The sequence below is a fragment of the Fringilla coelebs genome (genome assembly GCF_963513975.1).
Source record: "Fringilla coelebs genome assembly, chromosome: 7".
Lineage (NCBI taxonomy): Eukaryota > Metazoa > Chordata > Aves > Passeriformes > Fringillidae > Fringilla > Fringilla coelebs.
In genome coordinates this window covers 33,757,746-33,774,096 of record NC_140035.1, presented here as the reverse complement: position 1 = coordinate 33,774,096, position 16,351 = coordinate 33,757,746, and the positions used below count along the sequence as shown (strand labels likewise).

The 16,351-nt window shown below is 39.8% G+C and overlaps 1 protein-coding gene across 4 annotated transcripts in view; it reads left to right on the top strand.

Annotated features, from left to right (window-relative positions):
- The window catches only part of KANSL1L (KAT8 regulatory NSL complex subunit 1 like), a 56,167-nt gene that overhangs the window by 25,221 nt on the left and 14,595 nt on the right, over positions 1-16,351 (top strand). For all 4 annotated transcript variants that reach the window (XR_014616297.1, XM_084209208.1, XM_084209209.1 and 1 more), the window contains 3 exons: positions 2,026-2,227; positions 12,885-13,047; positions 16,167-16,277. Coding sequence is in view for 3 of the 4 variants with exons in the window: in XM_084209208.1 (XP_084065334.1) it covers positions 2,026-2,227; positions 12,885-13,047; positions 16,167-16,277 (476 nt within the window). In the remaining variant the exon portion in view is untranslated. The remainder of the gene's footprint in view (positions 1-2,025; positions 2,228-12,884; positions 13,048-16,166; positions 16,278-16,351) is intronic.

The following is a 16,351-nucleotide window of genomic DNA, read 5'->3' as shown; positions in this document are numbered from 1 at the left end:
CCTAAGTGATACCCACTTTCTTATGAAGGGGGAGGAAGGAAAAATTTAATTCTTCAGGACGAATAGTGCCTGTCTGATGGCTTGCTGTGCAGGCTTGCATCTGGAAGTAAGGCTAGGAGCGAGAAAGGCAAACCTATGAACTTTGAAAGGAGCATTCTAGCAAATTTATGACTTTCACATCTGGCTGTGGTTCATTTTGCTCTTCTGTAGAATCATATTTTGAAAAATACTCAGACTAAGAGCAAACCAAATGGGTAACTCAAAGCTTCATTGGGAAACCTTTTACACAAGTGGCAGGAAAACCCCACTGCCATGTATTGGAGCTCCAGGCCAGGAAGATGAGATCTCTGCATCTGAAACTGGAGTGGTGCAATGCTGCAAGGCACAGGAGGGTAAACACAACAGATGTCAGAGACTGCAGAGAAATTACCAAGGGCCTTGGCAGACCACCAGAGCAAAGGCAGAAATCACAGAAGTTGAAGAGCCAGGTTGAGGAACTTTTTGTTCTAAAATTTATCTAAGTTTTTTCTCACTTAAGGGAGAGGTATGTGGAAATCCACAAGTTGAGCTTGGGACCATCTGACTTAGAAAATATTTCTGAGAATTCAGAGAGAGTATTTTAAGAAATCTTTTCCATGGCCTGTAAACCTTGTATTTCTTTCTCAAGCCTTAAAAATCCAGTGTTAGCATTAAGAATGTCATGCCTCAGTATTTTGGGCTTTTTCTTGGCACTTACTGGTATGTTCCTCTAAATGCTTTGTACAATCCCTCTGTTAATTAGCATGTTGTTTTCATGTGTCTGTGTTGCTTATTGGATTATATTGCTGTGTCAGGAAGACAGCTCAAATTCAAGCCTGTAAAGCCTTGTTACCACTCCAGCACAGCATGTGATGGTGTTTAATCACACTTCCATTACAAGCCTTTTCATTTAATAAAAATGTACTGGTAAAAGAATACCACCTATCAAAAAAGATTTATAAGTGGCCTTGTAATAAATTCATTTTCATGTTCTATTGTGTCACAACTTTACTAATAAAACTGTGACTTGTCATAAGACAAAATAATCATTTGTGCAAATAGATGGCCTGTTATGAACCAAGGCCAAAATACCTTGGGTAGTTGCACTGCTGAGACAGTCCAGAGTTGTGATCAAGGTCTTCAGTATTGTAAAAATAAAAGCACACTAGAAGGCTTTTTGCAGCAAGCCTTCAACTTTGCAGGCAGATGTTGATATAAATCAAATATAAATAAAATCAGGAATGCCTATAACAGGGAAGTTCCATTGAGTCACTCCCACTCCAATGGGAGAGTGTTTTAAATTCTTACCTGGTGGTGTTGCCTGTTCTGGTCACCAGACAGGCAGTAGGTTGGTGAGAATGGTGTGAAGTTGTTCTACACATACGTGCAGGGGCTTCTACTGCTTTTGGCCACATCTTTGCACTTGATTTTGGCTCTCTACACTAGAAGTTGTAGAGTTCCTAATTTTGATACAAATGATTCACAGTGAGTTGCAACCCTGTGCTGAATGATGACTGGTTTGTAAAGCTTTACATAGGTTTCAGTTCTTGAGCAAAACCAGAAAGTCTTGAAAGTATTAGGACAGAACTCTGGGTCTCCTTTACATTAGCATGACTGCTGTCTTGAATGGAACATCATTATGAAGGGAAATGTTAATTGTAACTTGAAACTCATATGTGTTAAAAATATTAGAGAGTTCTTGGATTTGTAAAAAACAAAACTCGATATATGCTTGAGGACTTAGCTTCGTTTTGACATTTGTTTCTGTGAGCACAAAGGTGAAGAGCAATGATAAACACTCTTTCCTGACCTGACATGAAAGTAATTGACTAGCAAACAAAGCACATACACAATTGTCTGAGACAGCATACTAAAATCTTGTGGTGCTTATAAAATTCTCTTAGAATTAGATAGCTAATGTTAATCGGCGTGTGAAATCTTGGCCTGTGCATTTGGAGCATATCTGACGTTTTGTATTTCCTCTCCTCATTATTCATGAAACTGCAGAGCTTCAGACAATAGAGAGGTGTCCTCTTCAGGCAGCTGGCTGCTTGACCATCAGCACATCAAGAAAAGAAGAAGAGACAGGACAAGGCTCAGATCTGTCTCTGTGACTAATGTGAGCACATCTGCCCGAACAAGGCCCCTTCACAGTTTCCAGAAGAGGAAACTCTACAGAATGCACAGTGCCTGTCACTGGAATCAGCAGGTAGGCCCTTGCCTCCCTGTTTGGGAGAGAAAACCAAAGAGTCCAGCTGCTGGATCAGCATGTGTCTTGTCTGCTGTGCCCAGAGGAATGGTGCATGTTGTGCTGCTCATTTGTTGCATTCAGGGACCATAGAGAGTACTGGATGTGTCTGCTGGAGCTCAGAGTTAATAATGAGTTGGACATAAAAATTAGGCTAGCTCAGAGTCCTCTTTATCAAATCAGTGTGTTCTATGATTGTCTTTAAAGCCCTTGTACAATCTAAGAGACAACTTGAGAGCTCTCTTGGAAGCCTGACTGCTCAGGAGACGGGCTACAGTGTAAAGCATCTGCCTACTTGTTTTCAGAATATTTGTTTTAGCTACAGGAAAGCTTACACAGCTGGTGGCACATTATTTTCTAGGAAATTGAATTGCAATATCTTAATCTTGTTTCCATTTTTGCTGTTTCTCATTAGTTATATTGCCTTTTTCATGACACAAAGAATGCTTTAAAACTCCTAGAATCTTCTGCATTACGAATGAATTAATATTTTAAAATGGAAAAAACACATTGTCTTGTGCAGGGCAAGGCTATCTGCTCACATCTGATATTAATAGCATGTTGCTGGTAAGAATATATAATGAGTTTAGCTGTGGTGCTTAAAGAAACAGTCTCACTTGGGAGCAGAGACAATATGAACTCATTCTTCAGAGCAGTGCTAATCCCAAGAGGTTTTAATTTCTTTGCCTTTTTAAGTGCAGTATTGAGGGAAATCTCCATGTCTCCTCAGCTAACTGTCTAGGATTTACTAAGTGTGCCAGTGGTCTGGGGAGCAATTTCCCATGCAAGGATGTTCTGTGCTGATTCAGCATTCTCTGCAAAATGGCAGAGGTGTCCTAGTTTTAGCAAGATGCATTATTGAAAAACTGTCCAGTTTCTTATTTGTTTGAGTTCCCAGCTTCCTGGCAGTGGGGCTTAAAGACTTGGCAACCTGCCTGGGAGGTTTGGGCCAGGGGCATGGTGAGTGAGGCTGGGAGCTCTGCCTTCTCCTAGGTACTTAGCCTTTTCATCTTCCTTGCATTGACCAAGGAGGCTGTGGTGGACCTGGACTTTAGTGTTTGTCATGCAATCCTGTTACAGAGGTTGGAGACCTCGTGGTGTGGCTCCAACTGCTTCTTGCAGCTGTGGAGAGAGCTCCTTAGCGAGAGAGTTGAGGACTTTTCCCTTCCTTTGTTTTAAACATGAAGGGTTTTCACTCCAGATGCAGTTTCTAAACAGCAGAGCTTTCTGGAAGCCTCTTGTCTTGCAGGTTCAAGTACTTCATATTCCTACAAGCACTGCCTATGTCTCTGTGTTCTGAGAAGTGGGTCAGAGCTAGTGAATATCAGTCAAGGCTTGTGTTCAGGAACTCCATGTCTGTAGCCTGACAGCAGGAGTTCAAGGCTGAGTTTACATTTTTACCTTCAACCAGATACAGAGCTTAGCTGTTCTACATGCTTGATAATTTACCTTGACTTGTTGGCTGCAAAGAAAGATTTATAATTAACCTTTGGCTGTAGACTGCAAGCAAAAAGTACATTTTTAGGTTACTAGTTAAGGCTTGAAGTACCAAAGCTGGTGCCACTGTGTTTCTGCTCCATACTCTTGACATCTCTGGTGCCTTATATTGACCCAGCTTCAGTGTCTCTGTCCCAGAAGTGCAGTGATGTCCCAGAGACAATGGGGTAAAACACCCCAGTGGGGAATGCTATTTATGCTTACTGCAGCTCTCAGCTCAAAACTCTGTGGTTAGGCTCTGCTTGTGAATGTCCTTTCCATGAGAAAGTTAACCAAGAGGCAATGTGGAGAGCTACATCATGGGCTACAAACAGATTCTGTAGCTCTTTTTTCTTGAGAAAATAAGAAATTATGGCAGCAGTCAAGTTGTCAGCTTCAGTCATCATGCAAGTGCCAAACTCAGTTAAGTTTTGAAAATTAAGGTAAAGCAGGGAACAAAGCCTCTCACACAGTTTTGGTTAAAAACAGAGGATCAGGGATTCTGCTGAGGAATTAAGTGATAAAATTAGACTGGACATTTCCAGCACATTTTGACAGTCAAACCTAAATCAGTATCAAGGTTTTAAATTAAGAGTCATCGACAGTGTATCATTTCATTCAACAAATCTTACTCTAACAGGCCCTGTCACTTTCTTAGTCCTGCACTTGCTACACTTGGTTACCCAGCTGTTGATGAGATTGCTCATCCTGTAGTGAAAGAGCACTGGCCATCAGCCCAGGCTGGCTTCTGGATTAGGCAGATGTTTAAGGGTAAGGATGCAAAATGGGGAATGGTTTCTGGGGTTGATATCTAGTTTTCTCTGAAAATGCATTTATATTCCCCAGAGTAATCTAGCAAATTTCCTCTGGTCTTTCACAGAAAAAATGAGTAACTTCTTAGCATGTAGGAAATAGTTGGATTTTTAATGTAACATTAGTGTGCCTTCTCTAGCAAGTGCCTCTCCCATATTTCCTCAAATTTAACATATTTATATAACCCCTGGTACTACAATCTGTGAGAACTCCCCATTTCTTTAACATCACTGGCCTGAAAAAAAGCTGGGAGTCTTGCAGCAGATGTGGAATTAACAAATTCCAGCTTGCCAAAATCAGAGGAGCAAACTGAATCTCCTGAATGTAGCAGCTCCTGGTGGTGCCTGGTTTGAACAGCCAGTGAGCAGTGCCTGGCAGTGCTGAGGGAAGATGTTGCTCTGCAGAGCAATTTGAGCAAGGTGGTGACTAAAGAATTATGAGCAGAGAATCACAGCAAAATGCAGACCTCTAGATGTGGGACATTAAGAAATGCTGGGATAGCTTTAAAGAATTTGCAATTGGGTTTTGATTGCAATGACTGGTTGTACCCTTTGTGCATTTGAATGGCATTCACAGTGTCATCCCTCACATCTCTTCAGATTCATTTGGGAAGCTCATTCTCCCCCCTCACCCCCCTAACATCCATGTTAGGAAAAGTAAAGTATGAAACTGAATTGCTATGCCATCTGTTAGTTCATAAGGTCGCTGGGAAGGCAGCCACATTTTTTCTCTTATCTCCTGCCATGCCACGTACATTTCCAATGAGTGTGTATGACCTAGAAGCCTCCCACTGCCTGTGGAGAGATGCCCTATATTGTCCTCTGCTCTTTCTTTTCTGAAAAGGACTACACCTTCCCCTGCTGTGCTAGTTAAATGATGCTTACACAGGGTAGTATCTAAAAGAAAATACAGAAGTCTGTGGAACTCTAGAAGACCTTCCAGACTGGCAAGATAGACTGCAGATAAATAAAACAGGATGCAGGGTGTTTGGTTTATCTGTCACCATCCAGTATCCTCAGGAGCTTGAAACAGCCCTTGGGGCCAAATCCACTTGTCCCCTAATTTAGAATGACTAAGTGCCACAAGATAATCCCTGAGTCATCATTTGGCCCTGGAAACTGTTTTGTATCTTTCTTCTTTATCTGAACAGCTTTGTGAGAGCTTTGGCCATTTCTTGATTGTGAGTCATGCACAACAAACCCTGGGATTGCAGTCTGTGCCTCAGTCAGGAGGACAGGATTGTAGTGGTGCATTTCTTCAACATGATGTTTGAATGAATGAATGATAAAACTTGCAGGCAGAGCAGCACAAAGGAGTAAGCTTCAGGTGTGTTCTGGTAGGTGGAGATAATGTTTGCAAGTGGAAGTTGGAAGTCTGAGAGTGCTGTGTTCAAAATGTTGGATCTGCCCCTCATTTGCATTGTTACAGCTGGCAAGTCACAACCTTTGGGTCATTGTCTCCTATAAAATGTGTGTCATGCAGTTTCAATGCTAAGAAAGAAGGCCAAAAGTATCTAAACATTAAAGCCCAGAAGGTCTGTAAGTAGCAGATCAGTGTCAGGACTGTAAGGCACAAACACCTCTTGAATAATTTCTCAGTGGTTGTTGCATTTATAACTGCCTTCCTCCCCCACCCCACATTCTCCAGTCTAATGCCTTGTACTTCTGTAAATGCTTTTCCTATAGTGAGGAAAATTGTAGCTCTGTTCCCTGCTATTTTTTTTGTCTGCACTTGAAGGAACTAAATTATCTGTGACATACTAAAAGTTTTAAAAGCAGACAAGTGTTATACTAGTCAGAAATTCTCAGAGGGGTTTGCTTAGCTGACGTGCTCTGATGTTTACTTTTTTGCTATTTTATCTGTGTGACTTGCCGCAGGATTTTCTTAATAACAAGGATTTTGTTTTGCCCAGTATATTTTGTTAGTTTCTCATTTACTATCCTTACAAAGGATATTAATTCCACTTTTTTCAAGTCATGTTTTGCCAAGAGATGTCATTGATGCTATGTAGAATTTTAATCTATAAAACCTTTATATAGCTCTAAGTAAAGAGACAATAGAGCGGTGAGATTGGAGTACTATCAATTTTGTCCCTGTCTGTTTCATTGCAGAGTTGTAGAGTATTGGGAGGTTTTTTAAGCTGAAAATTCACATTGTAATTGTATTCCACCTGCTGGAGAAAGAGTTGGTTGTGGGGATTGAGGCATGTGGAGAAAACAGAATTCAGCTTTAGAAAGGTGCCAGCACCCTGAAAGTTGGGAATTGAGGTGCAAAAGCTTACATTTTGGATACCACAGGCAAACAGTTGGTGTGATGTTGCCAACTCTTGCAGTTGCATATTGCCACATTTTCTTCTCTGCAGTCTCAACTGGGATTTAAGTAAGAGCAGAAGAATATCTGCTTTCATTTAGTGGTTTGAAAAAAAAAAAGTGAGTGCTTGTCCAGAAGGCTCCAAAGCAGACAGGAGAAAAGTATTTAAATTGTAGGGTATGAGTATCTTATTTTGATTTAAATCTCATGCTGGTTCTATGATTTTTGTGTTCAGGAGCATTCCCAGTCCATGTCTAGTGCCAGTGGGTTTTTTTGTTGATGCCACTTGATAAATACGTGTGGATCTTTCCCCAGCTCTGGTTCATTTTCAGATTTTTAGAAAGAGTGTATATATATTTTTATTTATATATAATACACATATACACACATATAGTTTGTATTATATCCAGCATGCATAGCCTTTATCTTACTTGCTAAACAGCAATGCTATTTTTTAGGGGTCTGTACCTGGGAGGAAAGAAGTTGCATTGAGTGGAGTCTACTGGTTGTCATCCTCTTCCTTGGTATCCCTAAATACTGGCTCCACCACCTGCTTTAGCACAATTTCCTGGCATTGCTGACTTCTGAAAAAATGTTGTTTTGTTGCCAACTCTCCTGCAAAATGGTTCAGAGCAAGGGGTGTGGTACCTCTGGGTATATGTCAGTCTTGTGGTCTGGGAAGGAGAACCCTTGGTTACCAAGTTTGTGCATTAAAATAATAGTTAATTAAATTGTTGCTTTAACCCTGGAAGTTAAAAAAGAAGGCCTTCTGTTAGTTAAAAAGCAATGAAAACTGAGTGGCAAAAGAAGTTTCTCATACACATTCAGCTATTCTGAATGTGTGACAAGACTTCTGTCTCTGAGGGAGGGAGGCATCAAGGCAGAAGGGAAGGGGACAAACACCTCTATCTTTGCAACTCTCTGATACTGCCAGTAGAGCTGGATCCATCCTCTGAGGCTTGTGGAAGCCAGTAAGCCTGTGAATTCTCTTTTTTTTTTCTTTTTTTCTTTTTTTTTTTTTTTTGGTCAGAATGAAAAGCCTTCATGCTTTCCACAGTCTTGTACCTTTAGTGTAGTGACATTTCTGTAGTGTTTTACTGATCACTTCTGCTCTTAATTTGTGCATAGTGTTTTTGAGAAGATAGACATCTCTGTGGATGAACATACCTTTCTTTCTTTTGGTTTAGCTGGTCAAAGACTGAGCACTAACCTTGATTTTTCAATTGATTTTCTGGTTGAACAAAACATTTTTGTTTCAGGATGTAGAAGACAGCATGCACTTCTACAGAGCAGGTGAAAGTCCCATTGGCTTATTGCAGGATTAAAGAAACTAAACTCCATGTATGCTTAGGAGAGGTGGGTGATATCTGGAAACAGTAGAAGCTATCACTCCTTGTAGGATACTGACCAAAAAATCTGCATTTGTGACAAGTTGGATGCTGAGTAAGTTTTCATTAGTGTTTTATGAAATTCTCCATCCTCTTCCTGGAAAAAATTAGTCTCTGCTGTAGGACCTGCCAGTTTATCTTTATTGGCAGCTTTAGAGGGCCCAAGGCAGATGAATTTTACATCCTGGGGCAGCTTGCATCCCTGTGCCTGTACATGTATGGAAAAGCACATCCATTTGACTTCTATAAAAACTTCATGTGGAAGGGAGGGTCTGATGTGTGGCAGAGATGTTTGTGTGTGTCAGCACCATCTGTTGTGCACCTTCCCATGTAGAGATGTCTTAGATGCTTTTCCCACCCTCTCTCCCTCTACCTGTTAATAAGAAAGAAGCTCTTGGGGGCTTTCAGATGAGCCTTTCAGTGTCTGCGTATTGTGTGTTGCCTAAAAGCTCTCTGCCCTTGAGACCTGCACATTTGCATTGTGAAACACAAGGTTTCATGGAGCTGTGTGCTCTGCCAGAGGGACACAGCTCTGCTCAGAGGGTGTTGAGTGCAGAACAGGGAGGCCATGGATGGAACAGGGAGACCTCAAGGCAGATGCTAAAGCACTGAGGCAAGCAGGCTGCTCTCTTAGTCTGATCTGTACACAGCACAGGATTAAAAGTTGGTGTGTTTGGTGTTCAAAGGTGAGTCGTCAGCCACCCACACAGAGGTTCTCTTGAGTCCCATAGTGAAATCTCTGCAATTTGGCTAACCATTTACTGAAGAACAGTTTTTAATATTGAGGGAGATAGCTCTTCTTTGATATTGCTGAAAACTCCTGAGAATGTGTTTGTAGAGAGAATAACTGCATTTTTTCTTCCCTTTTTGTGCTTAATAAGAGTAATCAGGAGCAGATGTGACAGGTATTCAGCAGAGTGTATTTGAATTAATTTAATTACCTTCCTGGATTCAGACACAGTGGCCTAATTGAACTGTGGCTCTCTGTACTGTTACACTTGGGCATGTTTCCAAAACTGGTAGGAGTTTTAGTGATCAGTAGCTGAAACCACAAAATGGAAATTCACTTCACAGTTTTTTACATGGAAGCACAAAACATTTTTCCTTTCAGTTATGTCACACTTCATAGACTCACACTTTTTTCTCTGCAGAGGGATGGGATGGCCAGTAGAGTTCAGCCTTCTGACCCTTCAAGAACAGAGCCATGAGCCAATTCTGCTTTGTCTTATGCATCAGTCTGTCACAAGCAAGCACAAGAATTGTTTTGAGTATTAAAATTAATTGCTCTCTATGTTTTGTGTAACCCAGTAAAACAGTACTAAGGGGGAAGAATCCAAGTTCAAAATTCATAACACTCTAGAGAATTAGAGTCTGTTGGTTAACACCATTATACTTCATAAGTTTACACCAGAGCTGCTATTTTAGTTGAATATTTAAAGCTTGCACAATCCTCACTTCTCAAATACAGTAAGTTTTCTCTAACACAATGAATTTTATGTAGTATTATCCTTCATCTCTGCTTGAGCTCAGGAAGCCTGAGGTTTTGTACTTCAGTAATGAAGAAGAATGTTTCAGGAGATGTACAAGATGTAGTATAGCAAGGGGAAAGGGGAAGATTGATAAGAGTTTTGTAATCTCCCTTTCTCTCTGAAGGGTTGGCATCGTGGTCAGGTTTGCTGTAGGGGCCTGTCTCCTGAAAGCTGTGTGCCATGGTGTTCTGTCAGTGCCATGGCTGAATGGAAATACATGTGGGCTTGTTTTCAGCTGAGTTTTGGTGGACTTTTTTTACTGCTGTGTTAACTTTCAATAATTGACTGCTGTAAAAGGCAGATGGTTTGTAGACTGTATTCTATTTGGAATTGGAAGCAGGGAGAGTTTAGTTTTCCAATAAACAATTCTTCCATTTTCTTTCAATAAAAGTTGAATCACTTTCTTTGAGTAAAATGCTTTAATTCCAGTGCCAAGGGCTTCTGAAATTTTTTCATCAAGAGTTAATTAAGTCAGCATTTCTGAGAAACATCATGATTTCACTAATTCAGCATTTTCCAGGGGAAGACTACTCCATCAGAAATTTAAACCAGATTTAGTAGCTAGGAACACAGACACTGACAAATTTCTTAGCTTTTTTCCCCTAGTAGTTTCACAGACATTTAAATAAAATTGCTCTTCCTTCTGTGAAGTTTGTATTTTCTTTTGGGTTACAAACTGGCTTAATGAAGATTTCATTAGGTGTTGATGCCAGAGCATTCAAGGCACACATTCAGGCATAAGGTTTTATAATTCCCACCACAGGCAAGTTGAAGAAAAGAATTCTCCATTTACTGATATTGACTAATGGATCTTAATATAGTTTCAAACTGGATTTTGACTGTGAGGTTGTTTGACCATGTATGCATGTTTTTGAACTGGCTCAGCTTTAATAATTTGGATGTGTTTGGGGCTAAAGCAAGAAAAAGTGAGTAAGGACTAAAGGTCTGGATGTCAGAATGTCTTGGTCTTATCTATATACTTTATAGGTAATTTTCCTGATCAGTTTTTGGGAATTTCTTTTTAAACAATGAGTGAGAGATTTATATACTGTAATGTGATTCACTTCTATTAAAGTGTGTACTGTAATGTGATTCACTTCTATTAAAAAAAAAAAAGAGGCAGAATTGGTGCTGTTGCAGCTTAAAGAGTAGAGATTTAGTAAATTACTTCATTTCTAAAACCCAAATATGAACAAGAAATATGCTTTTGTGCATTTTTGAAAAGCAAGTCCTTAGTGCATTGAGGTACAACAAGTAGTTAAAAGCTCTTTAAGCTTTAGTGTAATGATCCATATAATGGGAAACATTAAGTTTACTTTAGCATTTATCCCTCTAGTGTTTCCAAACACAGGATCCAGTTCTGCCAACACTTTATGGATGTTTAAAGTTTAACAGATGAAGAGTCCCATATGTCTGTCACAGGAAAATGGCAGAACATTGATTTGAAGGTGTCCTGGGCTAGGAAAGAATTCTTTCCAAGTTAAGTTGAAAGCTTGTGCATACACCTGTGTGTGGAGATCAAGGTGGATTTAGAACTGCTGATTTTTAACCTCTCCCCACCATCTCTGTGTTCTCTGCTCCAGCATCATGACATGCTCACTTGATTTTAGCAGTTTCTGAGATACAGCATAGAAAACTCAGTAACTGGGAAGAAAGGGGAAATTCTTAATGTAATATTTTCTGAGATTATGTGTGTTGTGAATATTGATGCCATGTGGAAGAAGGACTGCTTTGACTAAGTGGAGGGAGTTTTATGTGGTAGATATAATCCCTGCATCACTAATTCATGAATGGCAGTGCTAAAGTGCAGCCTGGAGTATTTCAGACAGGAGAAAGAGTTTTCTTTGATTCAGAAAGCAGAAGTAGAGAACATGCAAGTAATGTTCTTTGAGTCTCACCTTTGATGCTACATGTTTCCATAAAAAGTCCTAAGAAAGTGTCATTCATTCTTACAGATTTTTACACTGGAACTGTTTCCCAGGTGGATTGTTGGTGCAGTGATAGGCTTGAGATTCCCCCTGAGTACTCCAGTGTCCCTTTCTCTCCATTCCTATTTGCAAGATCTGCAGCATTTGCAAAATATCAGAAACCTATAGAAGCCTCTAAAAAGTCAGTGTCTTTATGTTTGCTACCACAAGTACCCAGTAAGAAAGTAGCTTATGTGACATTATTTCCCTGAAGTGCTTTTGTAGCACATTCTGAAGCACAGACTACTATTTGCTGCTGTCCTCTACCATCATATTTAATTCTTTCCTTCTGTCTTTCAGAGCTCAGTCTATGGCCTGCACTCTGCTGCTTATTCCTGCCCATTTTCACCCTGTCTTTTGCCTCAGTCCTGCTGCCTCCCATCTACCAGTTCTGTGCCATCCATCATTTTACCTTCCATACTTAAACAAGCTTTGCAGCCAAGCAGCTAAATTAATCTTTCTTTGCACCTTTCCTCTTTCTAGTAATTCCTGTTACTACCTAGTAATCAGTTCTTAATGCATCCCTCTCTGTGTTTATTGCTGGATGTCTTCTTTCTGGTGCTTTTCTGATGTTTAAATTATGACAAGGTAAAGACTTTGCCTTTTTGGTTTGTCTAAGTACACAGTATGCTCAAAATGTTCAATATACTTTCTTGCATTAAAATGTGTGTGCTCAAGGTGCCTAAAGATACTGATGCTGAGAATCTTACTAAGGGGATAAATGAATGAGACCCTCTATTTAGTCTGGTGTGAGGTTTGTTGAGCATTTATATCATGCCTGTTATCCTAGAATCAAATTATAAGGGGTGTTTGTTTGTCATTAGATAGATAAAAGAATGATTTGAAACAGTTATATTTTATCTGAAAGCTTTGACAGCTGTTTCCTGGTCCTAATTGAAAGAGCAGTTTGTGTTCTTTGTGTTGTGCACTGTTGTCCATAGTAAGGGAAGGTAAGTCATATTTAGACTATCTGGAGATTGTTGGAATATTCTTCCCATTCACATATTCAAGTGTGTCACTCACACGAGTTGACAACAACAGTTGTTGGTTTGTTGGGTTTTTTTTCCTCTTCTGGTCTAATTTGAAGGACATGAGTAAAGGAAAAGTTAACTTTTATTTCTGTGTATTCTTGCAGACTTTTCCATCTAGAGATGCCTCCTTTTCATATAAAACTCAGTTGCCATGTGTGGTGCCAGCCTCCACTTTGAGCAGCAGTGAATACAGCACAGAATCTAAAATCCTAGATTATGTGCAAGAGCTGGACTCTTCCTTCCATCCAGTCTTATCATTCCCTTCAGGTAAGTAATGCCACAACTTAACAGAGTGCTTGTGCTTGTGACAGCTGTACAGGTTGTGGACTAACTTGTCTTTTCAATGATTTTTAGGACTTAGCTCTCTTAACAGAAAACTTCACACTGTCAAAATACAGAAGTATGAAAATCTCGCCTTGATCCTGATTTTTGAAAAACACACCTAAATTTCTCATACCAGCAATGTGCTTACAGCCTTGAAAGACTGGTCATGAAAAAAGGTGTGCTTGGGTGTTTCATGGTGTGTCTAATTGAGTCAGGGTCAGTCCTTTAGAGATGCTGCTTTTGCCAACACACTACCATAGCATTGTTGTACTGTTTTCATAAGCAACTTTCTTTTTGTTAGACTCTTTGGACTAGGTCTAAAAAACTTAGTTTTCGAATTATTTTTGTGATAGTCAGCCTTTTTGATTATCCTGGAAGTTTTATGGTTTCTTGTCATCTGATCTTTTAGTCTTTTTGGACAGTAATGTAGAGAATATTGTCTCTGACTCAGCCCTGAAATTAGTGCAGGTGCAATTTGGCAGTACTCGGGACTTCAAAACAACAGCCAAAATGATGCAGCAGAAGTTGAATTGATTGAATATTTGTGGGATTTTTTGTTTTTGTTTTAGGAAAAACCTATTTCCAGATATTTACTGACCAGTACAGGAATTATGCTGTTCTGGGGAGTTTCTTTGCCACAAAATAATTCCAGAGATGAGGTTGGGACTTCCATGGAACTGTTTGAATATTTAATCAAATCCACTGTCTTCCCAGAACGACAGTGTAGACACTGCAGCCCTGTGTTAGGAAGTCAGGAATTAATTAAGACTTGGTTTTGGACAACTTCTCACTGGCCTGTAGAGAAGGCTCAAGTGTGGACATGGAATCCAGAGGAAGCCCCAGCTCTGGCAGTTTGCATCCCATGCATGGGTTAAAGAGGAGGTTATTGTAGGAGCAGATAGGAGAAATGGAACACTCACTCCAAGGGTGCAACAGCAGACATCCCAGTCAGCAGAACTCTGTTGTGGACAGAAAAAACCACCTACATCTTTCTTACACACACTGTCACTTCCCCTGTGACTTGGGCAGCACAGCTGGACCCCAGGGGCTTAGGGGTCTGTTCAAGGGAGGTCTGTGCCCCTTGTGTTCCTCTGTTAAGGGAGACTGGGGTGTGCAGCAAGAACATTGAGCTTCTGTTTTCTCAAAAAAAATAAAGCTTTGTCATCATGAAAAACCTAAAAGCTTTGGACTGTGCTGTGGCTACTGTTGGACACTTTGCCAGGATGGAGGAGGAAAAAATGTTTTCAGCTTCATTCCAGTATCAAGACCATATTTCTTAAGGAATCTTTGTTCTCTTTTCCAGGAGCCTTGCTAATAATAGTTGAGACAGGGAAGAAGTACTAGACCTGCTATCCTGTTCAAATGCAATCCTCACATTTGGGGGAGGCTAGATTCATGCTTTACTTTGTGCACTTGGCTTTCTCTAGCTCCTCATGAAGCTTGTCTTTTGGACATTTTCTTTCATGCGAAAGAATTATTGTGAATAAATGCATGGTAGAAATTTTCCAAGTTGTAGCCTATTTCCATTTCATGTTTTTTTTGCAGCTTTCTTGGTTATCCCCTTCCAGAGCAATAACTTCTCTTAAAATACTGCTTGTGCTGTGCCTACATCTTTATATATAAAAATTGTCAGAAGAGTAAAATAAAAGAGTTTTGCATTCATTTTCTCTGTATATTAAAAATACATTGCTTCATTTTGGAACTCTGGGAGTTTGATTTTTTTGGGTGTGTGTGTGCAAGAAGGATTCAAATTCAAGATTCAACCTTGGTTTTTCATGTGGTTTGCTTTAAAGTTGAACCATAATTTGCAGACAATCTAGTAAATAGTGCAGTGGGACTGGCTCACTAGTGTACTCTCTTTTGGAAGCATAATTGTCCCTATGTCTAAGTTTCTTTCACAGTTTTCAAATTACCAAGGATCTTGACTAAAGATATGTCAGTGGTTGCAGTATTGCTTTAACATAACAGCAGCTCCTTCAACTTGCACCTTGATAACTGGAAAATTGTAGTTTGTATCTAAGAAGTTTGGATTTCTGGTATTTCTGCACCTGTGGATTGATTGAAACAAGCACTGCTGCCCTTTCAATGAAGATACAGGAAGACATGGTAAATCTGGGTCACCCAGGTGGTTTCCCAGGTTAAAAAACAAAACAAACAAGACCAACAACAAACAAACAAAAAAACCCACAAAATACCACCCCAAAAAACAAAACCAAAAGGCCAACAAAATTGGAGAAATGTTTTGGTTCTCTCTTTACTTAAATGTTGTGACTAATACGCCTTTCAGATCTTCTTTGTTTAACTTGGAAGTAGAGTAGGAAATACAGCAAAAACCTTGGAGTGTTGAGATAAAGCAATCAAGTTAGACCCATATCAAATTGAAAAGAAAATGGTTCTTTTTCTTTAGCAAAATATGTTGCAAGTTTTTGTCCTGAAGGCACTTGAGGAGGCTAAGGCTGTGCATAAATATATGTAGTTTAATGCCCACCCTTGGGCCTGCCCACACTCCTTTTCTCATTCTGAATGTACTGGCTGTTAAACCTACTTCTTACAATAACACTTTTTTTCAATTAAATTTCCCTTCATTCTTGTATTTTTTTCCACAAAGGCTTTTCAGAGAGGTAGGTTTTTTTTTAAGCCTCCCAGCCCTGCAGCAGGAGGTAGATTCCTTACCACTTGAAATGTTTTGCAGGCTAATTCTGCATCAGAACTCCTATCAGAAAATAAAATTACATTGCCCTGCTGTAGACTTTTCCAGGAAGAGAGACAGGGAGTGTACCTGGAGAATACCTATAGGAGAATACCTACAGGAGAAGTGCATTGTGTGCTCTCTGCTCTGCTGGGTTTTGTGCAGGAGCTGGTCAAGATTGAAGACCCCAGTCTTATTCTCACTCAATACCCTCCAGAGTCTGTTTCAGTCCTTAGCAATATTGCTCACAGATTATGTTGAATGTGATGAGTGAATCAATGCTCTAATTTTCATGCATAATTCATTGGCTCAGAGGGTTGCCATCTTTCTAATACAGACTCTATTCCTTTGGATTTCTGTTTTTTTTTATTAGATATTCCTCTTCACATATACTTCGAAACATTATTGAAGAAGGATGACATCAAAGGAGAACCTGCTGATACTGCATCTTTGGGAGGGGAGTTTAAAGTATCTGCTGACAATGGTATGTAAAGCAAAATGTTTTAGCATTTGCAAGGCTGTTTTTCATTCGTCAGTATTTTCTGCCATGAAGAGGCT